Genomic DNA, 27,905 nt, shown 5'->3' with positions numbered 1-27,905 from the left:
ATGGCTTTCTAAAAACGTTGTGTTTAAATGTATTCACAAAGCTTTACTGTATGTAAAAAATGCTTTAAAATGTTATCTCTCTTGGTTTTCTGGTAATCTGGATGCTTGAAAAGAACATTTAGCTTCTTGAATTCACTGTGATTGGCAAGGGATATGAAAGGAGTCGATACTCTTTGTCATCATGGGAAAAGTCAGAGAATTTCAGATAAAGGGTTACTGACCTTCACAGTTCTGTTGATGACTTTAAAAAATCATAGGGTCAAAATCACTTTCAGCCACTTCATGTCATCAAGAAATTGGAGGCTATTGGAATGGTTGCAGGAAGAGGACACAAGAAAAGTCTGCTCAAATGTGAGCTCGGAAAGAAATGTTCTAAGAGGCTAATTGATACTCTGAGGCAAAGATTGAGAATAGTCAATAAACATTGACATCTTCAGTATACAATGTTACCAAGACCTTACATTGACCTCATGAGTTTGATGTCCAAAGCAGAATTATAGCTGCCATCATCTGATACACAGCAGAATTCCACTATGACATAATAGTGTGTGAATAAGAGGTGTGAATTTGCTAAATAGCATCTAAATAAGTCCTAATTTAACATAACTATTGTATATGTATGTATGTTCATAATATAATAATCAAATATAATGTGATCATTTTGCACATTCTCATTACATTCAATGCAAGAAATCTGGTAAAGGAAAGTGAAACACATGTTGTGAAGAACACTATCTCCTCTGTAAGCCTGCAGATGAATCTGTCTTGCTTTTTTCTTTTCAGTTTTCTGGTCTTGGTGTCTGTGTTACAATTGAGGAATGAGTGGATTAAAAAGTATAGATGGTTAGATTAGCACAAGACCTGATGCCTTCTATCAAGAAGCACAAGTTTATTTTTAATACCAAGCCAATTTTTAATTTTTTTTGTTAAAATGTATTCACACTTTATTATGGGTACAAATAAGCATTTATGGATTTTTTTTAAAGTTTTTTTTTCCTTTCTTAAGCAGACTGCAACAATGCCACAGTTCTGGCAGAGAGAAGGAGCTTGCTTGGGAGTTGTGCTGATAGGGACATCACAACATGAAACCACCAGGGCATTGAAGATCTATCTCATGCCAGCTAAACGGCATGTAACAATCTATGTGGGACTAACTGAGGGATCACTTTTTCACAGCATTAACAATAGCTGCTTGGACAAATGTCTGACCCATAAACTCTATTACAGGTGAATATGATGAAATTCATTCACCGGAGGATGTAATTAACCTCTACTTGTTCTATTCACTTTACAGCTTCACATTGACCATTTTTTGAAACTTACATTCTGTTACTTGTTACAGCAATAATTCTGTCAGTGTAAAGTCAACTCAAAGGTCCCTTACCTTACAACCCAATAAAGTTTGACCGCTCAAAACCTTCAACTTCAACCTGGATCAATGTCATTCACTGGCCTACTGTACCTAGCATATATAAAATTATTCCAGGTCCATCTTTATGTGAGTCTATGCCATCTTTATGAGTCTATTTCAGTCATGATAACCTACAGACATAATATTCAACTCATATGGTTGCATGTTAAATATTTGCAAATATTTACAAAAAATAAATGATATCTCACCTGAAACAGAAAATAAAGCCAACTTTGTGCCATCTAATGTTGTATAACCATTGTTTTAAATGAAAGATTGTGTTTTTAGTCCACTGTAATTGGTTTCCATTTTGCATGCAACTTTTACTTTACTGATGCTCTGTTTTAGGGTCTGACTACTTGGCTTGTCTATTTTCTTTTATAGTCTTAAAATATAATTGGAGGTATATATTCTGTATCTCTATACAATCTATATTTGCTCAATATATTTAGGTAAGCAACCAGTTCAATTGACTATCTGGAGTATTTTGTGAGTGTAGGTGGGTGTTTTACCTAAAAAATGATTCTTTTTTTGTTATAATATTACAAATTACATACTATCACAAAGTTTTCAGATCTGCTCATTTGGTTAAAAAAAAGGCAAATCTACAGTAGGTGTATTACACCAACTACAGTACAAAACAAAATGCTAAATTTTGAGTTAATATTCTTTTTCAATTAAAATATACTTTATTTCCATAACAACATCTCACAAAGGAAACTGTCTCACAAATTTGGTAAACATTCTGACTAGGTATGAACTTCACATGCAATAAAAACTTTCCGAATGGTGGTGATTGTCCATTATCAATCTGTGCAAGTGGATTTTGAGTTCATCTACAGTAACTATGTAGACCTCATATTGTATCACATGATAGAAAGTAAGAAGGTAGCTGTATCATCATAAAACCTTAATCAATGGCAGTACAACTCAGGTCGTCAAGGGTCGAGGTCCAGCAGGTCGTCTCTCTAAATATCAAACTTTAGGAAAGGCTCCAAATTGCCCAATTAAGAAAACAGGTATTCTGCTCATAACAGAAATGTTCTGCTGTGTCCAAGCTACACTTCAGCAGAGAATGAGATGCTCCTTCTTTTGTGACTTGTAAATCAATTTTGACATTTTATAAGATAACTACTAGTGAAGACAATAAATATATATATATCTGTTTTACTAACCATCCAAGCATTTTCTAACCATTTACTCCTGATGAGAGTCACAGTTATTCAACAGTTTTATATTAAAAACTAAAGATGTCATACTGAGAGATTCTATGTAAATGATTGGCTCTCCTAGTTCTCCAGATGGACATGAGCAAATTAATTATTGAAAGCTAAATCTACAAAGGCAGTGAAAGACCTCAGCAACAAAGGTTTTATTCAACAACTAAAAAGCAGACTTCTTAGATAAAGAATGTTTGCAATTAAATATTAATAAAAGTTTTGCTAAGGATTTTGTTTGCTTTAACTGTAGTGCTCTACAGAAAGTAATTAAAAATCGGACAAAATCAAGTCAAGAAAAGAATTAAAGAATCTTGAATACTTTGTGAAAAGAAAACTATTGACACAATATTTCTATGCTGGACAGGCATAGAGTAGGTTTTAGATACTGTGCAAACTGTGGCTTACAATATATAGTACATAAAGCCACATATCAAATTTAAAAAAAGACCTGTTCTACTCTATGACGGTACTTTAGAAAAAAATGGCACCAAATCTAATTAATGAAATTTCAGTTTAATATCTAGTACATTTTAGATATAGGGGTCAATTTTAAGAAATCTGAGTGCAACATTAAACTACTGAGTACGTAATCAAATATGAAAAACAACAGAAAAACAATTCAGATGTATGAAACAATGAATAAGGTAGTCAAAGAACTTAGATTTATATGTATAGTTTCTTAAGCACATACTATATACATTCAATTTTTATAACAGATCAAAGCAAAAAACAAAATACAACTGCAAAATAATGGACACTCTCAAGAAGGAAACAAAAAAGGCAGGCAAGTTGGGCAAATCTTCCCTGCCTTTTTGTCCTGCTTTTTTCATTCAAGATGAAAGCATCTGATCACACTGCCACAGTTTTGGCACTAGTAATCTCAACATGACTCTTTCCATAAAAGCATTTTTTTCTTGGACTACCTGTCTATCAACACATTTTGTTTAAAGAAGGACTTAATTAAACATGAGAGAAATTATACTGCTTTAAAAATTGCATATTTAAACTCCATAATGTGTAAGAGGGAAGCTACCTCTTGGAGTTGTTCATGTCAATTTATTCCACCACAGGGAGGTTTAGAGATAATGGAGAAACAGAATTAAATGCAAGCATTCATATGAGGATAAAAGTGGAATCTAATGCAGTTGATTTTCCTTATGTTTCTCTATAAATAAGTAGAGAACATAGGAGAAGGTTTCTAGTCTTGCAGTGAGATTGCGATGAGATCAGTTATTTTGGTTAGGTTACTTTTACAGCTTGATCAATCTCATCTCAATCTCTGATCAATCTCAGTGCTAGCCTGTCAACTCACGGTTAGTCAAAATTTGTACAGTATTCCAAAATATCATTTTCTATAGGTAAGGGAAATAGGCTTACTGAGAGCATTAACAATCACCAGCTCATTGGAATCAGTGCTTCGTTGGGAAAGGAGATACTACAGGAATTCTCTGGTTGATAGAGCCAGTTCAGCCACCAGTTCAGAGTGAAGGAACTCCACTAAGGCGTAGTCAAAGAAGGACCAGAGAAGGCCAGTAGGATACTGTAGAAAATCCACACTCTCAGTTAGGTTTGTTTGTGAGAAAGAGGCAGTGAGTTTATTATGTATGCATACAGGAACTGATTAGCCACCGGAGCCGTAGTCAATTCAAAATACAAGGTGGGACTTCCCATTTATATAGTCAAGCAGTTACACAAAAAACAACCACAGAGGAAGAAACGTTTCCTGAGGAGTTATACCGTCATGAACAGTTCTTTTCTCACTTCTTCAACTGATCTGTTCCATCAATAGTTTTCTCATAACAAAGTATACAAAACCCTTCTAATTCTGTATTGATTTCAGTGGGCCTGCTCATGCATAATGCCTGCTGCATTTCACCCACATGGATGCCGCACTTCAGTGGTGATGAAGTAGGTCCCCTTCTATATGTAAAATGCTGTAGAAATGCAAAGAATTCTTTTATCATTACTGAACAGGCAATATGACTACACACTGCATGCTAAAAAGTCTGAGTCTGTGTTAACATTATATATCAGTGTTCATGCTTTGAAGACAGTTCTAGAGTGTAATTGAATGCAGTTGTATTTCTTAAGACATAAGGCTTCTAACATATCTTTATGAGCTAACATTCTTATTTTGCCTTGAGGTCAACTTTTGATAAAAAGTGCTATAAGACTAAATTGTATTCCAAATATTCAAATGTGTTATGGAGCTCATCCATCATCTTAACTTCTAAAATACTGGACACGCGGTTCAAAATAAATGTGCAGTATCTTCTTTTCAGGAAAGGACTGATCATTTAATTTATCATGTTCACAGATTTGCTCAAACAAAGAGGTGGGTTTGGTACTTCCGGGTCTATAAATACTGTAATGGGCCAAAATGTTTCCTTTACAATCCCAACTGCCAAGATACAGAAAAGTCACAATTGTTCTTGGTAACCATAACCTAGATATACTGTATGAAACTCTTTAATGAGACCACCTTTTAGATAAGTACAGTATATCCACTATATGTACAGTATATACAGTAAGAATACTATATAGACTCAATAACCCAGGGGTAACTGAAAATTAAAATGTGGAAATTAGCATTTCAGAAGAATTTGTGGTTGCAGCCATAGAGAAGTTCAAAACTAGATTAACAAGCTGTTGAGTACTTGCAGTACTTGCAGTGAATGGTGCATGTAAGGACATTGTTACTAACAAAGGTTACTGTATATGCCAACTAAAATGATCCTCGAAGACATCATGCTTCTACTGCATTGTAGCTACAGTACATTGTAATAGGTGGTTAAATCAGATAACTATTTACAGAGTTTTTTTTTTAAAGTGTAAATATATATTTTTTTCATTACCAGTCATAAGACTTTGCTGTTACTTAATTTAATAAAATGTTTAATTACGGTACACTTTTTTTAAATGAAGTGGCATGAAGGTTCAGTGTACAGTAATTTATTCACTGGTATTGAAACAGTATGTTGGGGGAATCATTTTGAATTTCTTATATTAATTGTTTTCTTTTCCAACATGCGGATGAATTGCCAGAATTTCTTGCATTTTTCTAGAACACAGAATTGTGCAATTACTTTTACAGTATATCATATTGCAATAGATTGAAATAGCCGTATCAAGATGGAATAGATCTTTTAATTTTACTGTACACCTAATATTTTTTAATAAACAATATATTATTTCAGTAATGCACTTGCAGAACTTTAAAAATGTATAAGAATGTGATGGAAAAATAATGTATGGTATGCATGTTACATGAAAAGGTTAATTATGGTATATGAATATTACAGTATATTCTAATTTAAGATTACTTTGTAACTCAATAAGACCAATGTGTATGCTGTGCAGTCTGTTTTGGCCAAGGGATGTATTACAGACTTAGTGAACACCTTTATTTCTATTAAAATATTCACTCCAGAACGATGTAATCACTACCTGGTGGTTGACACTAACATATTGTTTGATTTATACTTTTAATTGAGAGATGCAGTTTTGTATAAATATGTTTAGAAACACAGGGCAAGTTATGGGAAGTGCTCTCACAATCTTGTTGCAGACATAGAACCTCTAAACCATTTATTTTTATGCAGGTTGATGGAAAGCAAAAGCATCCTCCTGACCATAGTTTTGGAATGTCAGGGCAAATTTTAACACAAAACTTGTAGGAATATATCGATGCAGCTTCACAGTTCTTGGAACCTGGCTTTGATTCTGGAGTAGAGTAAGTTATTTTTGTGCATTTTGCATGTTCTCCCTGAGTTCACCTTGGTTATGTAACAAATCACCACAACTAATGTTTATATCACCTATAGAAAGCAAGAGATAAAGTATTCTTCTCTAAAGAATATGTACTGCATAAGATATCGGGTCTGCACATTTGACATGTATGAAACAACAAATTAATACCACTTTAGTACTTATGTATTTTGTGGTAACAACATTCATCATCACTAAAAAAGAGATCCCAGGAACTTAGAACTTCATGTTCTAGCTTATTGTGTTCTTTTGTGTGTTTTAAATTTAATATTTAGATTTAGAACATTTAATTTAATAATTAATAAGGACAATATAAACATGTCTAGTGAATATTACACAGGATTGCCCACGATATGGGCTGAATAGTCTCCTCTCATTTGTAACCTTTCTTGTGTTCGAATAGTATGAAAGAGGATCATGTACCTATACAAAAGCAGGTGAAGAGCAAGTAAACAGAATGTAAAGTGATGTATGATTTTAGAAAAAAATCCTATATATTTTTATTCTTTGAAGGAACTCTGACATCCTGCTGGATTAGGCTTGAGATATTATTTCTGAAAATCATGAGCTGACTTCTTAAATGAAGCACATCTTTAAAAATGAATCTCATATTTACTTTATAAGATGTTTCGATAAAGATGTTTTCAATAAAGAGCCTGTATTTTTGTTTTCATTCAAATTTATTAAAAATTAATTGGGCTTTCAGCTGTTAGTTCTGTTAGGTCAACAAGAGTCAGCAGTGTTGAGAGGTATTTAGGTTCCTGGACTCAAAACAGGAAGGTTGTGAGTTTAGATAAGTGCTTCACAGGGCTTATCTTTCCAGTGAATATCTTACACTGACCAGCTAAAAGAACTGAGTGTCTTTAATCCTAAAAATTAAATTACAATGAGACTTGATTAGGTATTCCAAATCCACCAAGGTATTGTCAAAGTCAACACAATGTACTTCTTTAGAATAAACAAAGAAACACAAAAAAGTTTAAATTAACCAAAACTGTTCAACACTAATAAGAAAAGATACTTCTTTACATATATGGTTTTGGAAAATCTGTAATACACTACTTTGTCATGTTATTAAAGCTGATGTACTGACTTGTAGAGAAATGGCTGTATTGGATCAGATACCAACAACCAAACAGCAAAATGTACAAAATAGACTCCCCTCATTCTATCTACATTTGATACACATCATTTATTGACTACTAATTAAGAGTAACCAATATTTTTTTTTCATTCACTTTGATAAAAGTGTACAAATAAATAAAATAAATAAAGCCAAAAAAACTCAATAAAGCCAAAAACCATACAATAAAAAATAAGGCCACAAATCAAACACAAACCAGGACCAACCATACCTGAGACAAATAATTAATGAAGTACACAGTATAAGACCTAATTCTTATTACGATTCCTTCTTTAAATGAGAAATGCAATTAATTTACTGATGTGCCATTTACAAATGTTGTTTATTGTTGACAGATCCATACACATCCAACAGTATAATATACTAATACAAATAAGATTTAACAGCCACACCAATCTGTTTTGCTATGATATTTAAGTCCTCTCCTTTAACATTTTACAGCACCCATTCTATGTAGTACCTAACATATCCACAAGATGTCAGAGCTAAATCTCTATACTCTTGTCAGATGAACACGCAAGTAATATTCAAATCATTCCCCAGTGAAAAGGAAAGAGGAAAACGCTGGAAAGAAAAAACGTCTCCAGTGAGACTTAAGGTTTAATTCTCTCTTGTCTGTAGCATATTTATGTTTTAACATCCCTGTGGACTTTCTACTTCCACATACAGTATAATGGATGCAGTGGTTGTTCTTTAAATAGGACACATCCATATTAGTGTCACTGATATTTTATCTTTATAGATAAAAAGTTTTAAAAAGTGCTTACCCAAATATAATTAAACTCTAGGAAGAAAAGTGTAAGAATTGTTTCTCAGTCTTTTTTTTATTTGTTGCCTATTTGCACATTGAGATAAAGTAACATGTGCATCCTATTCCTAGAATACTAACATACAGTATGGTTATGTGCTAACATTGTCAATAATATTACAAACTCTGTTTTTTTCTAAATTATGAAGGTTTACATATATATGATAATTATATGTCATATTAATTATTTTGGTATCATCCCTAAAGGCATATAGGAAACCTAAATCTAAACTGCAGAAATGAGAAAAGCAATTCCCCAGGGAAATTTTACTGCAGTATTAAGTACCAGCAGAGTTGAAAGGCAATTACGATCTATGGGTTTATTGTAGTGCATGGTGGGATTCTGTATATTTAGAAGCAGAATATATTTGAATTTTAAATCATACTTTCTGAAACAGCATAGTACTTTTTCAATAAGACATACATTTGTAATTTGTCATTTGTAATTTTAATCACCTTATATTTGAAGTTAGATTCTGTGCAATGATATATACTGTATCTATAAAGGACTTTGGAAAGTTTATTGCAGCAAAGTAACCACATAAATATATAGCTAAGAAAAGAAAATTATTTCTGCACTTATACTGTAAATATATAAAACTGATATACTTCTACTGCTTAAAGAACAGTTTTTAAATATTCACGCTGATGGGTTTTATGGTTATGGTTATCAGCTTTGAGACTTTTCAGTCGCTTCCATATTTTTTCTAAGAGCTGCTCAGAAATGAAAGTTGACATTTCAATTATTACATTAGCACTTTCTATTGTTTTCCACATTTCAGTCATGCTGTATCTGAACTCTTCCAATACCCCTTTCACTACTGAACTAATCTTATAACTATTACATCATCTAGGGAAGACGAAGATTACATTTTTTGTTTTCGATAATAGCATTGTGTCTTGCTACTTTCATGTTCTTGAACTTTTGAACTTAGCTTCAGAAAATGGGAACCAGATTTTAGTGTTAAAATATTACAAAACCATAGCTCTACATCATTTAAGACTATATCTTAAATACCAGGTAGTTTACCCATAGGAAATCTGTCATTATCACAGGATGCCGGATAGTTTTCTGTAGGAAGTAATCTAAACATCTGTATGTCATGAACAAAAGCACATAGTTTTATTACGTGATACTAATGGACAAGGATTTTTCTGTAGCAGTACATATACTTGCCTGTACTCTGCTGGATTAATTAAAAGCTCCTATTACAGTTCACTGAAAGAGCTGTGAGAAAAGGTTCACCTCACTGTGTGTAGGTATGGTGTGTGTGTGAGTGAATTGATCAAAAAAAAAACTTTTAATGGAATTGCCACATTGCCATCTAGTGGATTGAAAGAAATACACATTTATGTTTGCCATTTTGAACTACAGAATATAAAAAGTAGGAAAGTACACTTTCCACAGTGAATTAATTTTCTTTTTTCTGACTCTGACATGATTAATCTGGATTTTATAAAATTTCCTACGTACAGTACCAATGGTATAGATGCTACATGCATGCTATGTGAGCATTCGCATAAGATGAATGGATTTCCCTTCCAACACTGATTGCTTTCACTTACAACTCAACCAAAAGTACAAAAAGCAATAAAAGTCCTTGACAGCCAAAGGTCAGAACCTCACTGTCCAGAATCCTTCACAGAAATAACATATTGCTCCAGTACTCAGTATCAATTCCAGAAGGATAAAATATATTAACAATCAGATGTACACTATTGAAATCTTACTAGAAAAACAGGGTATACAATTACACATCAAAACGTTATGTAAAAATTAAATGTTACTAGTTTGTTACAATAATGTTACAAGTATCATATCAGCAGCCATCAGAAAGTGCCACATCACCTCAGGGCCTCTGTAAGTATAGACTGCTGTAGAGTATTAAATATGTGATAAGCACTATCTCTTGGGAAGGAAATCTCACATGTCAAGCATGTAAATCATGTTTTACCAAGTAGGTTACTTTTATTGACAGACTGGTTCATACTTCACCCAGAGCTGTATACTGTACATGACAAGCAGTCAAGGACAAAGACCCAAACTATCCAAAAGTGATGTAAAGCGCCTCAGGGGATATTCTTTATGCGACAGGCAACACTCCAGCAGAGACCATGTAAAAAAAACTTTGGTTACAAGTAAACTTTTCTAAAAAGTGTAAGAGGTTTGGTAGCACAAAAATTAATCTCAATGTACATGTAGTCTGCTTTTTGGAAGAGAGGAACACAAACAAAAATGATGAGGCACCAGAACCACTATTATTTCACTTTTTTCTATCCAGATAACGCAGTGTTGTTTCATACCAGTTTGTTCATTAAAACCACCCTTTACATTAATGTGGTAAAAATGTAAAGTTAATTTCCTTTCAAATTGAAAAAATATCAATTAGTAGCAAATACTGTGTAACTGATCATTGATACAGTACATTCGTCAATCAACAAATGTGTAAGTCAGAACATCACAGTTTCGTAATAAAGAAATATGCATATAAAAAGATTAATACTAAATAACAACTTTTTAGATAACATTGGTATTACCATTAAAAAAAAAAAAATTCCTGACATGTCAGCATTCTCCACTGTTTTTGTGGCTGGCTTTATGCAGTCAGGCAGCAATTCAGCATAATACTGTAATAATGTTACTGTCATGTGTGTTCATGGGAGGTTATTAGGCAAGGAAGGATAAACTCCCTACCTCCAGACACAGTGAATAAGCCTGAGAGAAAATAACCCTAATGCTCCAGTTGTAGTACTCCAATAAACCTGAACTTTCAATCATTGCTTTTTATAGACCACCTGAGTGGAGAAAAATGACATGAATGCCTTCTAGTGGGAACCAGATAACAAAACACCATGTGAGACAAATCCTTTATTTCCGTGAAGAAGCACTCCTTACACCCTGTTGTTCACACTAGTACTCATAGGACCTGCATATTCCTAGTGTATCTGTGTCCCACATATCCTGGCCTGGTGCCATGACTACTACTAAATAATATTGATAAGTGATTGTAGTTTCGTGAAGTATGCAAGCAGTTAACAGGTCAGTAACAGTAACTTCTGAATTTCAGAAGAATGTTTTTTTTTCTATAATTTTGCCAGGTGAGACTGTGATTCAGAACTTCAAAAGAGTTTAAGATGCCTTGAGAAATTAAAAAATAAAGAAGATATTCAGCATTAAAATAAACATATATACATATATTTAAATAAAATTAATAAAAAATATATGCCGTAATTAATGTCATACTTTGACAAAAGTGTTTGGGCACCAGCCCTTTAGTATCATGAGTGCCCATTCTGTTTCCTTCATGCTTTAATTTATTTTATGTATTTTGGAACCATTTCCTGGCATCTTCTCAGTTACATTTTTGAGTTCCATGATCAACTTGTGTTTCTTCTGTGCAACAGCAGCTGTTATGACAATGAAAAGGTCAATCCTGTAACCTTCATTTGTTATACAAATTCTTTTGTAGACATTGCGAAATGCTTAGGATCATTATTCTGCAGCTTGCATTCCCAGCAAACAATGGGCACAAGACAGGGTACACCCTGGATGGGACACCAGTCCATGGCAGGGCAGATACACACATTCAAGGACAATTTTCCCAGAAGGCAATTAACACACCAGGATGTTTTTTTGGAAGAGGAAGAGGAATGTTTCTTCTCTTCCTACACTGGCTTTGTCCTTGACCTCTACAGGCGATACATTGATAACTGTGTCAGTACCGCCACATGAACTATCCCAATTCATAAAACAACTAGTCAAATATTGCCGGAAAACACTTAGAAAAATAAGGGGTATGCATCTACTGTAATACAAGACCTTCCTTTTTTGGGGGGAAAGGGAATAGTGTTAATATCATTTTTGTGCGCTGTGGTAGACGTGGGTTTCATCCAGTGTGTATCTGCCTTGCACCTGTTGCTTGCTGGGATAGGCTCTGGCTCCCCTGCAACCCTGTGTGGGATAAAGTGGTTAGAAAATAGATGGATAGGTTGATTGATGATAACAACAATAATGATAATTCCTCACATTTATATAAATTTTCATCCCAAAGGATATCAAAAAGCTTTGCATATAAGAGAGCATCTACAGATGCAGCCATTCAAAGTGCGCGTTACAGACACGTACCGCAGGTGACGTCGCTCAGTATGACGCAAGATGACGCGGGGCACCGCAGTACGTGATTGGTTGACCGACAGGGGCACTCGTGGTCCGTTGGTCTGTCGTAGAAAGACAGTAAACGTCTTTGCTGTGCCCGTTGTAGGTATTGAATTTTACCACTGAAGGGAAATCTTAGTAGCTGAGCATAAAAAGAATAGGAGCATACTGTAACGCGTGTGAAGGTCATAAACGATATTAATTTTGGAACATAAACATACAGTGTATAGCTGGTCTTGGTACTTTAAAGAAAAAAATACACACCAGTATTCCATTTCTCCCTAAACATTTTAAGCTTCGAAGTCTTTAACTAACGCGATACCGGAGTCAACAAGCATACTTTTAGAATTTGATTAAAAGGGAATATAATATGGAATCGCGTATCTAAAGAATTTAATAATGGTATTCGTGTGCTGCGACAGGGCTGTGTAGGGCTGTTTCGCCTGCCTGTTCATGTGAGCTGTCTTGTAGACGTGACTACCAGCTGACAGGTTGTGTTTTCGAATCCAGCTGGTGCTGGTCTTTTCTTTTAACAAACATTTCTTCGAAAAAATAGAATAGCGATATTATGGACAATCAATTGACTTTTATATTTCAAAATATCGCAACATGATCGATATTTGCGATATTTTGAACATATCTTCCCTTCTGACAGCGGTGCCTGCTTCTATTGTGTGTGTGTGTGCAACAGAGTAAATTTTTAATAGCGTTTTAAGCGAATAGGTAATTAGATTGCTCGTAAACCTAATCGCTTTTTCTACATAAACACAGCATGATTACTCTCTGAAAATGCTTTTCCTTTATTTTTAAAGTAGGCTCAGATTTCAACTATAGATCGTATTATTATAAACTTTCATGGAAAAATGTATTTTATGTAAACCATGTTTGCTATTAATTCATTTAGGGCTAAAATACGTTCATTGTCTTCCAATCGAGTCGAGTTGACATTGGAAGCCTGCCACACCCGGACTGTTAAACCAACGCATTAGCACGTCAAAGCCCATTGAGGGTATTGAGCCAGTATTGGCTTTAGTATTCCCCCCCTCTCCCCTCAATTCAATTCAATTCAAGGTGTTTTATTTGCATGACAGATGGGTACAAGCAGTGTTGGGTATGTATATTGTAACGCTTACGGCAGACAGGCACTGTGTAACAGCCGGCGCACCAGAGCAGCGCACCGAGGGAGCGTCTGCATTTATAACTTGGTTTTTAAAATTAGTCAAGCAATATGAAGCATCTTCTTTTACTTTTGAGTCCCTTAAATACATTGAACACAGCTTTCTCACCACTTAAGATTGCTCTTGATACCATCCTTACACAAAGCAGAAGGGAGATTTTAGTGCCTGAGCATAAAAAGAATAGGAGCATACTGCAACGCGTGTGAAGTCCATAAACGATATTAACTTTGGAACTTAAACGTTCAGTATATGGCTGGTCTCGGTACTTTAAAGAAAACATACACACCAGTATTCCATTTCTCCCTAAACATTTTAAGCATCGAAGTCTTTAAGTAACGCGATACCGGAGTCAACAAGCATACTTTTAGAATTTGATTAAAAGGGAATATAATATGGAATCGCGTATCTCAAGAAATTAATATGCAATAACTGAGTCAAGGGACTCAGAGGATCCAAGGCTAGACTGAGTATAATAGGCTTCGGGCTTCTATTGTGACATCTACTGTAAATTACAGAAATGTTAAAAGTAAACAAAATAAAGTAACTAAAATGTGGTCTAAAATCACCCCTTTAGACACCCCTTTTACTTCACTGGTGTCAGATATGAAAGGCAATAGTCTCCCGTTCTGTCTGCTGTGTGTTGCAGCAGAGGGACTCCCTGCCGCTGAAAGGGGCAGAGTAACTTGCATGCCCTCTAGTACAGTTTACACATGCACGACTTTAAAAGCTAGCAAGACAGGTTTCGATTCACATTAGCTGGCGAGCCTTGTTAAAAAAACGAATGATAATGTAACATGCCACTGTTCATGAACAAAGTTATACTGAGATTTCCTAAGATACGCGATTAAAAAATAAATAAATAAAAATTTGAATCTCCTGCGGAGCACATTCCATAAGAATCAGTGGTTTTACAGTATATATCGCCTTTAAAGGTGGCTTCTCAAAACGCTTTACGGGATAAAAACAACCAGAACAGCAGCAACAACAATATTGTATTTCGTTGCACTTTGAAAACCAAGTAATAACTTAACTATACAGTACGTGCAAACGTTTCGTATGTTGCTGTCGTGAATGCCTGCGTACCCATAAGTATCTTATTTGCCTTGAGTCTGTCTACAGTATCTCTGTCCCACTACCCCCATCTCTCCCTCAATTCAATTCAAGGTGTTTTATTTGTTTGACAGATGGGTACAATTCTTGTTGGGAATGTATACTTTGATATTTACACCCGGCGCGGCACCGAGGGAGCGTCTGCATTTATAACTTGGTTTTTAAAATTAGTCACGCAATATGAAGCATCTTCTTTTACTTCTGAGTCCCTTAAATACATTGAACACAGCTTTCTCACCATCCTTACACAAAGCAGAAACTGTCCGATGACTCACAGTACAAGTGGAAAGATTACAGATTTTAATCGTCTTTAATTTTGTCTTTAATTTTGCCTGTGGAGTGTATCTTATTAAGCTCTAAATTGCATTTTGAGCGCGGTTTTTTACTTTTTTTTAATTGCATTTTGGGCGCGGACAGCACATACAAGGGTTAATGAACTGCGCCAAGAAATTTAAAATAGTATTCTTTAGGTGTGAGGGTAGGAGTGGACCGCAGCAGGCATAATCAGCAAACCAGGAAAACAAAGAACAGGACAGGTGAGATGTGTATCCAGAAAGCGAGTGATCAGAAAAAGGAAATGGAAAACGCAGAAAAAGAAAACGCTTTACAGGATAAAAACAATAACAACAGTAGTGGCTGGGCAAACGATTTTTTTTATCGAAATACAAATTGAGATACTGTACTGTATAATGATGTGCATGAACAAAGGTATACTGCAATTTTCCTTAGATACGCGATTAATGCTTCGTAGGAGGAGGCGGTCTTTTCCTCTTGTCTAACAGTTTGTCCACAAACAAAACATTCCTGTTAGACAAAAGGAATTGAAAAAAAACAATTTTGTCAATGAAAACCGGTGTGTGTGTCTCTCCCTGCTGGATGTTCCTCTCACAAACTGCTGAATGAATAAAATAATTTTATTGAAAATGCGTTTGCGATTGTCTGGTATTTAATCTGGTCCCTTTTAACTGTTTTTCGATCTACTGTATTGCTTTGAGATGCCACTTTTAAAGGCGATATGTAAAATAAAGTTTTTTTTATTATTGTTATAGAGAAACATGATCAGATTTTCCCTGGTTCAGAAAAAAGATCTAAAGTGCTACACATAACTTTCTTAATTCGATGTATTTAAAGCAGTGAACTACTGTAGGTGTCACATAACATTCAGAAATACAATCACGTATTTGACAAATAAAAACGATTATAATCTAATCCTTCCACGTTTGATCCCAAAATCCCAAGAAATATAAATCTTGACGGGTAGAAAGCTATGCTGAAAGTTTATTAAGATGCTTAGAAGACAAAGATACTGTATCAATTTATGTTGCATTAGCCTGATTATGATTAAAAAACACATATAATTAAACACGCGTTTGCGATTTAAATCAGAACACGATTTAAATCAATATCGATTCCATATTATATTAGCAGAAAAGCTTAAAACTACCACTTTTTCACACGCTATTTCACATGCTAGTTAAATACTTCGATGCTTAAAATCGTTAGGGAGAAATGGAATACCGGTGTGTATTTTTCCTTTAAAGTGCCGAATCCTGGAATCTGACTGGCTGACACCCCTCTGAAGTGGTTCCATAAAATCTGGTATACGGAAAAGAAAGCGTTGATAAATACAAGTGTCTTTTAATACACTCTTTGCTGTGCTCTTGAGGATCCTTGTGATATTTTAAGCTCTAGTTGAATGATAAGTGTCGCATTTTAAATCATTTTCGTAGTTAGAAATTATGAAACGCCCTGTTAAAAGCAAGGAAGTTTTTATGCCCGTTGAAGTAAAACAAAATGCCTGACAAAGTATGGCTTGGACAGATTCCAAGTGCTTGTACAAATGTGCTAAAGAAATTATACTTTGAGTATACAGCTTGTCTAAAGTCATCCATTATTAATACTATTAGTAATATCTTCAGTAAAGGCTTTGATGCATAAATATTTATGATAAAGGTAGGCTGTGTACTTTTGTCCAACTGAGCAATCTTGCTTTCATAAAATATACCAACATTTTAATGACTGATGATTAACATGCTGTAATACACAGTTCAAAATTAAAGGCTCAAATGCTGTACATGAGAGGTTAAGCTCCCCCTGGCGGTTTTACAAGGCGACGCCGGATAGTTAACCACGTGACACCACGTTAACTGCGTCATACCGCGTGATACTGTGACACGCCCACCGGGGTATGCCGCGAAATACCTCACGCATTTTGATTGGCTGCATCTGTATTTCATCTGTGTAATGCATCGCAGTCATTATGTGGCACCAGATAGAGAAATTAACACCACAGTAAATATCCTTAGGGTCTAAGGGTCTTTTGTGTTGTTATGGATGTTTCTCAACCACCATTGGAAAAGGAACTGCACCTACAAGAATTACAATAAAAAGATTGAGAAACACTTGTCAAATATTGACATACTGTAACATGTGGCACTTTTTAAGTATGAGGAAGCCAGTGACAGCATTTCCTTGCATAAAATTTAGTCACAATACACAGTTTATATAAAGGAATGTGGGTATTTATGATACGTAGAAATGGTGAGCACAATGCAAAACCTGCACGCTTCAGGTGATAACAAAAATTGATTTAATTTGTCTGGATGTAACTATTGAAAACAAATCAACACAATTAATATTCCTTTACTCAAATACCAAAAGCATGTACTGTACAGTAATACAAAGCCTTATTTGTTATGTTTTCCGAAAAACTATTACTATTACTATTGCAGCTTTGATATCCACCTTTAATCAGGGTGGTAGACTTAATTAAAAAATTAACTGAAAGGAAAAATCCAGTGAAGTTCAGGTTCATTAGATCATTTAATTTGTCAGCTTCAAGAGTACTGCCAAGAAAATGCTTCATTTGTTAGTTCTGTCATTTTATAAGGGTGAAACAGAACAGATCGTTTGAGTGGTATGTTATATTTCATTAATACTTGCACCTGGATCTCATTTATAATTTCTTAAAATAATGTATTGTGCTGAATGTAGATCTGCAGTGTTCGTAAGATTACCTTAGATGCTCTCCATTTTAGTTCCAGAATTTGAAAGTTAATTATGCCCTTATAAACGTCAAAATAATATTTGATGTATATTGTTGCTAAAGTTATTCTTTTCATCATGTGTAGTCCCGCTTTATTAAAAATATGAATCAACTTCCATATCAATGTAGTATATTTTTGTACGAGTTATCCGCACATTGATGCATAGAAACCATGGGGTTAGGTGGAAAAAAATAACGAATAACATTGCCCTCAAACTATGTTTTTCTGCACCGCAGTTCTGCTTTCACACTTTCGACCTGTAGTATCTGTGTAATCCTGGGTATTGTGCACGTTTGTATAGGTTAAAAGAGGTTGATTGGGCTTTTCTGAACAATCTCTTGAATTATCTCCCAACTCTGTTGTCATGGTTTCACGCAAGCAATGCCTCTGACCTTCTTAATTCTAGTCGGGGATACAGTGGCCTGTTAGAGCTGTAGCTTGTTTCAACTCTCGGTGCCGCTATTGCTGAAAATGTCTGTGGAGGATCGAGTTACACTACACCCCATCCCTAAGCCGCTCTATGCGCCGTTAGCTACAGGAGGAAGACTCAGGACAACACACTAGGATAGGAAACGTCTAGCATTACCGAGGCACAGCAGACCAGTCCGCGTTCGTGTAAGTGTTCTTTTTCTTTATTTTTAAACCAGCAGTTTAATTTAATTGTTTGTGTGTGAAGAAACTACAAAAGTGAAAGTCGATTTTCGACGCTGTACTGTTTTTCCTTTGTAAAACTGGATTTGTTGGCACCAATGTGGAATTAGACGGGCACTGACGATGTTTATTCTGGGGCATTGTTCTGGGACCGCTCTGATTATTTTTTGTTTTAAAACATGCATTGAAGTTTACTGTAGTACTGCGGGTATTATCCAGACGTTTCGTACATGAAAGAGCCATTTGTTATTAAAAATGTGGATTTCATCCTATGTGAATGAACTGCGTTGGAAGCCCTGTTGCTTCAGCCAGGAGTGGGAGGGGGAAGGGGAGGTGGGTGCTGAGAAAAGCAAATTGCATTCCGCTCCAGAGACACACAATGATACAGTATCCTGCTGGAAGGGTCGGTTGGGCACATGAAGGAGAATAACAAACAAACAAAGACATTGTAATGATAAGTTTGTTTCGCTTTACTCTGTGTACAGGGGCACAATCTTAATTGCATCACAGTCCTTATCTTCTTGCTCCGTGAATGCTGATGCAGACCGAACCGCTGTCGATTTACTGTCTGAAATAACTACAAGTTTTCGGAGGCTTAACTGTACGCAGTAGCTTTAGTCTGATGGTTACATCAGTCACAAGCTGTAATTATTTAAGAAACCTATGTTGTCCTGACGCAGAGTTTTTTTTTTTTAAACTCATGTAATTATCCAAGTCCCAAGGCGTTTTAAGGAAAGTTATAACAGACATGGTTCAGAACTACATTTTATATCGTAAAAGACGATCAAAGCACATTTGTAACTGGTCTGAACTTCATTCATCCAACTCTATTTCCACAGAGACAAAATAAACGACTTCCACAGGTTGCGTACAAATAACAAGAAACACAAAAAGACTTTCTCAAGTTTAGACCTTGAATCGCTCACTCAGTCCAGAAAATTGAACGATTTACTTCTTGAAAAATATGTTTAAACGTTAAATTCTGGAAACATTTTAAATATGAAATATTTGAAAATGGAACTAACTATACAATTTTGTTGGGCAAGAATCTGGATATAGTGAGATTCGAATTCTGTAAATAATATGTTTGTGTTGCATGTTTTACAGCATGTCTTAGAATGACTCCTAAAAATGACAACGGTTTCCTTAGAGCTTCTGTGAGAAGAATGAACGTTTTTTTATTGCAGTCTGTGGAAGAAGACCTACAGCTAGTCGATTTTTTTAATGAAAAAAAGGCTCCGATTATTATGTGCGAAAATACAGTATATACGCCTTTTCTGAGTATGCTTAATAGATCAGATTATTTGTCTTTTAATTTTAGAGGCATGCATTTCTATTTTGGATAAAATGAACTTTTTACAATGTTGAATTATGTTTTTAAGACAGTAATAATATTCAGAATAATAATAAAAAATAAGTTCCACATTCATTTGAAGGTATCTATTTTATATATAATTATTTCTTCATGATGGAAAGTAAGAAGAAAGTAGAAAATCATCAAATGTATGAATTTAGTGTGGTGCCACTGATATTCACTTATACTGTATTTATGACTAAAAAGAACAGACCTTAAGAAGTCTTTTTTAAAATTATATTACTGGTTCGATCTGTAGAGGTTGTTTACACATCATGACATTGTGGAATACTCACTAAATACTTGAAGATTAAGGTTTTAAATAAATGTGTAAAGTGCTGAAATGTATTTGAGTTTACAAAGAGGTTAATTCCTTGTAGATAAGTACTTTAAAATTATTTAAAAAAACATTTAATTTTTGATTGACTTTACAGCAGTTAAAAAAGCACACTAGAGACGTTTTCTAAAGCCATACTGTATGCCAAGGTCACTTTATCTAGTTCAATTTAAGGCAATTTACAGATGCTAATCCTGCTGTAAGAGTATTAAGTGACAGCAAAGGCTCCAACGTCTTTGTTTAGTAGCGTTATATATAGTGCAATTACCAGTATTTTCACACATGCATTAGTGATTTTAGTATTTGTGATGGCTTAGTTTTAAACTATGCTATGGTTTGTACCAGAATCACTACGATTTTTACATTCTATGAAAGTAAAATCAATATTACATGTCTGTTCATGGAGATACTGTATTGTTCACATTTTATACACGTTTAAACAGAATGTATCCATTAATTTGGAAATTGCACTAAATGCCTGTATTTTGGCTTGGAAATTTATCAAACATATGAATAACTTTATTTAGGGTAGAGTTTAATGTCATGATTATGAAAGTAAATATTATTAAGATTCTGTGTGGTAAAATGTATAATTAAATTTAGGGCTCCTCTTTGAAAATCTGCTAAGTAGCATGCTTTGTAGCACTATACACATCTACATTTGTGCTTTTAATTCTTAGTGTTAAAGCTTTGGCACATTATACTTGTTTATCTAGTTTGTTGCTCCCCCAGTGTACCACTACAGTACATTGTTTTTAAGCAGCTTTACCTTTGGATGAAATCCACTAGTGGATCCGAGAGATGATCAGACTGGTGCAGATATCTAATGCTGTCTGTGACCCAGAAATGACCATTTTTATCTTAATAGCAATGTTTATTTCTGATAGGAGCAACTATGAAATGTTAAGAACGTACCAAGTATTATGTATGTTTGAGTTGTAATGTGCTTGAAAATCCAAATTACAGACATAACAGCAGCATAAGCAACAGCATAACTGTCCTCCCATACAGAAAGTTTATTTAATTGTGGCTTCATGAATAAGCACACAATACAAATTATCAATCAAACATTTCTAAATTGAAAATTTGAAAACTACACCACTACAAAATTGTTTTCATGTTCCTTAGTTAGCAAGATGTTCATAGTAGAGCAAATACATTTACATTTTATTTGAGGGTATATTTCAAACCATTATTTTGCTTACTAATTACATATTTTTTATGAATATTATTTTAAGGTGGAAAATCATTCTGCTGTCCATTTTACAGGTTTGAAGAACAAAATCAACATTATTGATTAAGAACTGGTTTGACATTTCTTTTGGAATAAAAAAATGATTGAAACAATAGGTAAGTACAGACATAATTTATCAAACAAATACTACACAGTTTGAACAAGACTGTAAATTTGTTTTTGATTTGTTTTTGTTTAAGTTGTGGGTTTATATCCAATGGGGAGCTCTGCTAGTCACCCCCTGTTTATGAATCCCTGGTTTGCAATTTTTCACTACAACAAAACCATTTAACATACACTCATACCCTGGTACCCAAACCTAATTTGTTCCTGAAAATGTGTTCGGAAGGCAGGAGATCGTAAATTGAAAATAAAATTTCCATTATTTTTATGGGAAAAAATCTGCCCAGTTCTGAACGAAGACAAGTTCGCTCAAAAACCACCCTAAACATATAATACTGTACAGACCATTATAGCAAGCTTAGTGAACAATGCAATTCTATTCAAATAAACCCACTATAGTTGTAAAATAATTAATGATATCATATTTACGTTTTTCATTCTTTCGTAATAGATCTCTATCCAAGTGATTGGCTAGAACGATGTGCATACTGTTGTTGACTATTACACTAAATAGGAACAAGTAATAGGTTTATTCCATGCTGAAAAAAAGAAGAAAGAAAACACAACGTTTCGGCAGTGGAGCCTTCTTCAGGTGTGAGCAGCTACCCACCTGAACTATTACACTAAATAATCTTTTTCTCTTCCTTAAGACCCTATAATGAACAGCAACTACAAAACAAACACACAAAATTGTGCAAACAAGAGCACAAGCTTTCTCTGTGATCATAAACAAAGCACTGCTGTTCTTAACCACACCACAATGTCGTGCACCCGCTCAGAAACAAGCAGCTGTTTGGTGGTGCTGAATTCAGGTGTTCGCAGAAGGTTCGGTCACTTTTGAACTTCAAAGTTTAGATTAGCAAAATGGTGTTCTTCTAACGAATTACAAGGTGCAAATTTTTTTTCAGATTAGTGAATTCGTATACCGAACGTTCTCATACTATGGTATAAGTGTATATTTTTATTTTTCACAATATGAACAACATTTTCGCTAAAATGAATGAAATGTCTTTGTAGGCAAGAATACATATGGAGGCTATGATTCTTGGAAGATGTTCTCAGCATTTTAGGATTTTGTCAGACAGTTTAGACTTGTTTATGTTATGTTGCAATGCATGCATGCTTTCTTATTATTTTTTATTATATCGAGCATTATCTGTGCAATCAATTTCCATAATAGGTTCAAAACCTGTGGATAAATTTCAGGGTGGTGCTAAGAAAGCAAAGAAAACACTAAAAGCAATAACCATGGTCTAGAAAATTGAAATAATTAAGCATTTGGATAAGGGTCAGCAATCAAAAGACATTTGTGTTTCTATGAATTTGGCGGCAGACTTTTGTCAGCACATTTTCTAAAATTATCTGACTAACCCAGTAATCGTGCTTTGTGAAATACCACCCTAATTAGTTAATATGATTTCACTGACATTTCAGTGCATTGTACAAGTTTTTTTAGGTTTGTTTATATACTAAAAAAATTATTTTGAGTAAAAAAAATGCTTAATATCTATTACGCTTGATATCTGGTGTCTTCTTCTACTTAATAGTATCAGGGGTGCTCTAGGGGTTGTATCAGTTATACCAGTGTCATGGGATCATATGACAGTTATGTTTTAAATTTTACAGATTTTCGCCATACAGATTTTTAGTATATGAATTAAGTTTGTAAACCAAGGATTGACTATTGACTGTTAAGCCAAGTATTTTACTCAGTATGACTTAGTAAATTTTATAAGACTTCAATTTTATTATACACATTGTTCTGTTAACACAAATGGGTGTAAATGTCAGTTGATTTGGATAAGAACATCAAATAAGTAAATTTTCAATACTGAGTGGTTGTTGTATTAATATGTATGTATCAGTTGTATATGACAAAATACACTAGAAATGTTACTTATCGTATTCGCTTACACCTCTTGACTGTCTACTCCAGGATATTGGCTTAATTAAACGCAGCGTAACAGTGCTTTTAATGTACTTCCAAATGTAGATACCCAGCGTGCCTTGCAAGCAGTGGAGCGTCTTCAGGCAAAGCTAAAGGAACGTGGTGATGTACTGACGGAGGAAAAGCTAAACATGTTGAAAACTGTACTTCAGAGCCCTCTGTTTCAACAAATTCTTACGCTACAGACCTCTGTCCAACAGCTAAAAGAACAGGTAGGCTTGTCTAACATATGTAGTATGTACTTTACTATTTTTAATATGAGATATGCAATTCACGTTTTCTACAAAAAGGAGGATTATGCAGGTAAATGATGTAGCAGTGAATATATTGCAAGAATAATATAAATAATATTTTTGTTTTCCCTTCTGATATCACTGTCTGTTATTAGGCAAAACACATACATTGTTCATATACAGTAATACCATAGTCTGGCTGGAGTACTTTATAGTAATGATTATATTCAGTAATATAAATATACATATTCTATAATATAATATATATATCTTTATAAATATCCTATACAGAAATATAACATCTGCATATAAACAAAGTACTTTAACAACACTATGGACATGTATTTCCTGGTAATAGTAACATTAGTTTGCCTACAACCCATGTTTCCTGAAGGAGAAGAGTAGCCACCAACCAGTGGGGTTTCCCTGAGGACTGAGCATTTCTACCAGTGCTGCAGATAGGCCACTCAGGAGTATGATGCCCTATCTCCATCTGAGGGGGTATATGACTGATAAACCTCCAGGGCTTCCGCTTGCATTTACGAACACTGCACAGGGACTGCTAAGTGGCCCAAGGAGCTTGGTGGCCTCTCTTCTCTTTCAGGAAAGTGTGGTAACATTGGGTACCTTAATGTTTCCTTTCATTTTAAAGAGTAGCCACCAATCAATGGGAAAGTATAGCAGTGCTGCTGCATGGAAAGGATGGTGGGAAATGTTGGCTAAGGTGAGGCCTTCGGTTGGCTAATAATATTTTCTATCACCAAAGACAACAATAAGGCACTACGATTGAAGGCAAAATCCAGAGTGATAGGGGCAACTAAAATTGACACCTTCTCTCTGTCTGGGACACAGTGCTACATCAGCTAAAGTTTGCAGGTGTAATAGCCACAAGCCAAGGGGGTTAGGTAGCCCTAGGAAGGTCTTTAACGTTTTAAGATTCCTGTCTGCTTCAGCAGTGTGGTCTGGTACTTAACTATCCCACAAGTGTCCTGGTGTTTTTTGGTAATGAAGTTGTGTCTGAAACAGGGAGCTCAGAGCCCATCATGGGCATCACAGCAGGGGAAAGGACATGTAAAAGATTAACAGTAGAAAGGTGTCAGAAAAGGAATAGTTTGGTCATTTTTAACGCTTAGGCAACGAAATAGTTCATCAGCTTATACAACTCTTTGAACTGAGTCAAGATCCTGACAGTAATTTTAGCAGAATTGGAAAAAATGCTGTCTTCTTCCCACGGGTGTGGCAATGTTTTCATTGTTTTGTGGCTACATTTGAAGTGAGAGGAAGGTCTATTTTACTATGTTAAACTATATAGAATTATTTTTCATGATCCAACAGAATATTTAAAATCCATAACATGAGTACATGAAATGATACACATTTCAAAATATGTAAATACATGAGGCATCTGAAAATATAAATAATGTTTTAATTTATCACATCAAAAGTTTACACTTGTGAGACTTATTATTTTACTTTGTTGCCTTTTAAGTACTAACGGTTATTTTAGCTTCAATTAGATTGGGTTTAATCTTGATAGATGTACTTAATATGGATGATGTCCTAGTAAGAATTAATCACATTAGTTATAAGTAGATTACATAGTGAATAGATTCAGTTAAACAAAAATCTTTCATAGTCTGTAGTTACTTATTGCCATTTAACATTTCCAGGGTGGTGAAGTAGTTCTGTCAAATCAGACATGCTGCAAGATGTTCAGTACTTTCCATGAATGTTTGTGTCCCGAGGTGAAACTATGCCAGAAATGTTGTAGGAGGTGCTGATAAAGGACATTTGAGAAAGAGGAATTCATTTGGTCATGTGAAGTGAACTCTGTATAGTTTAGAAATCTGCAACCTCAACAATCCAATGTTTATATTTGCATTTAAATAGTTTTTACCATTTATACAATTTATGGTATACCTATAGTATAACCAAACCATACCATTATATTTAACAATAATCAAAGTCCATTTTATAAAGGTTTATAGAAACTTAATATATGTTTATGTATATATGTATTTTAGCCAAGAAATAGAACAGTAACATATCATTTTAGTTAATCCTGCCAAAGTTCTACCAGCTCTCCAGCTCTGCAGAGTCATTCTTTTTTAACGTTGCCTAGATTCAAGGGGTGGGAGCTTTAATTGTAAGAAAAAAAAATATAATTAAAATTCCAGTCCCAGCTACTATGTAACTAGAAATATAATGGGACTCATTGGTTGTTTTTTTTAAAGCAGAACCAATTTAGAAGAAAGATTCAATTTGTGCTTTATTTCCTGTTCAGAGACTAGGAGTTAGGCTGTTTACATGGGCCAGTTGGCCAAACTCCTTCTAAATATCACCATGGCAACATCCGTCTCAGAGCTATGGCAGGGAAGCTGTACTTTGTGAAGTGGGGCAGAAACAATTCCTTAAATGAACAAGAATGAAACTGGGCCTTTAATCCGCTTATCCTGGCTGACCAATAAAACCCACATGTACGACAGGCATGTAAGCCTTACATTTCTCTTGTCACATATTGGGCAGAATCCACCTTCATAAAAGACTTAAAGCAAGCTACAGGAGCAATATGATTTTCCATAATTATTAAAAAACATTATCCCCAAAACCCAGAAGTCAAACTAATAAAATTCCACAGATTCAAAAATAGTGAAATAACTAAATTACATGTAACTATTTTTGATATGGGATAGTTTTCTTTTTAAGTACACTATTATATAGTGTAGTATGTCTTGTAAGTGAGAGAGATTTGCAAGACAAGCTTTAAAAATAAATTATACTTATTCTATTTACAGTTCTTACATCTAAAGTTGCATTTTTATACATGTACAGTATAGATGTTTCCAATTAATGCCTTTTTCACCTAGGCCCCGTACATAAAAAATATGTTTACAGAAACATTCAACAATTAAAAGTGTATTTTAACACAAATTTATCTATTCATTTTCTTTCCTTTATAAAATGTTATAGCTGTAGAATATGGTTTGTGAGTATTAAAATGGTTTTATTACATAGAAAACGAGAACCATTCTTAATAGCATATTCATCAACAGTTTAAGATAAACCATCAAGCCTTTCATTGTTTTCATGAACTGGCCTTGTTTACTAAAAAGAAAGAAGAATCTGAAATTTTGTAGAAAATGTGTATTCTGTGAATTTTATATTATTTGTGGGAGAGTATATTGTTCATGGATATTATAACAGTATCCATTATTTCAACCTACAACCCTATGATCATGAGACTAGAGCTCTCGCCAGTACTCTTCACTATGCCATGAATGCTCCATGGCATGAATGTTTTTTAAATTCTTCAGGAGGTTTTTTTTTTCTGTGTTGGAATTTGTATTCTTCTTTTTGTTGTGGGCTTAAGGTGGATGCAGGTCCTGCATCGCTATCTCCGAATACTGAACTGCCTCAAACCATTAAGCCGGGGCTTTGCTCACTTCCCTTGAGTGACTCGTATGTGTTAGCACAACAGAATGGCAATCATGGTATACAGAGAGACACCCCAGCGCTTTCAATTACCCCACAGATAAATGGCAAGCCTTCAGTGGACGAGTTTGAGCACTTAATTCGTTCAATGGCTCAGGTAAGTGACTGAAGCCTTTATAATTAATAATAATTATAATTGCTTATACTTATAGAGTGCTTTTTCTGGACACTCCACTCAAAGCGCTTTACAGGTAATGGGGGCTCCCCTGCACCATCACCAATGTGCAGCATTCACCTTGATGATGCGACGGCAGCCATACTGTAGTGCGCCAGAACGCTCACCACACATCAGCTTTACTGATATTGACCTTGAGACTATTTTTATTATTACACGACTGGTAAAGCCATGATTTGATTCAGGTCTATCACGTTAATGGCACTCAGAGTTGAGGAAAACGTAAGCCAGTTAGTGTTCAGAATCTTCAATTTACTCCTCTAGTAATATTTCTATGTGTAAGTGGTATTCCAAAAATCTAGCAGGGTTGGTGTGGAATAGGTGTACTGCTGTGGCAGGGGTCAGCATGGACTGGCGGCTCAGTTTGAGAGTTTTCAGCCAATGTTTGTTAACATAATGTTTTTAAAATGTGCACCACAGCAAGTGACTTAGACATTGAGGTAGTTGGCACTGCTGTTGGTTATTTTGCTTCCTGTGATTTATTATTTAAGCAGTCACCACCAGGGTCTAGTGAAT

The 27,905-nt window shown here is 34.7% G+C and overlaps 1 protein-coding gene across 1 annotated transcript in view; it reads left to right on the top strand.

Annotated features, from left to right (window-relative positions):
• The first annotated feature begins 18,388 nt into the window (after positions 1-18,388).
• Positions 18,389-27,905, top strand: part of LOC148840564 (multiple PDZ domain protein) — a 62,049-nt gene continuing 52,532 nt past the window's right edge. Inside the window, exons 1-4 of the mRNA XM_088915251.1 lie at positions 18,389-18,457; positions 21,454-21,534; positions 23,535-23,701; positions 27,093-27,311. Of these exons, the coding sequence (XP_088771377.1) occupies positions 21,519-21,534; positions 23,535-23,701; positions 27,093-27,311 (402 nt within the window). The 5' untranslated portion in view covers positions 18,389-18,457; positions 21,454-21,518. The remainder of the gene's footprint in view (positions 18,458-21,453; positions 21,535-23,534; positions 23,702-27,092; positions 27,312-27,905) is intronic.

The sequence above is a fragment of the Atractosteus spatula genome, chromosome 1, assembly GCF_055471065.1.
Source record: "Atractosteus spatula isolate fAtrSpa1 chromosome 1, fAtrSpa1.hap1, whole genome shotgun sequence".
Classification (NCBI taxonomy): Eukaryota; Metazoa; Chordata; class Actinopteri; order Semionotiformes; family Lepisosteidae; genus Atractosteus; species Atractosteus spatula.
This window is presented reverse-complemented; position numbering and strand designations above follow the sequence as displayed.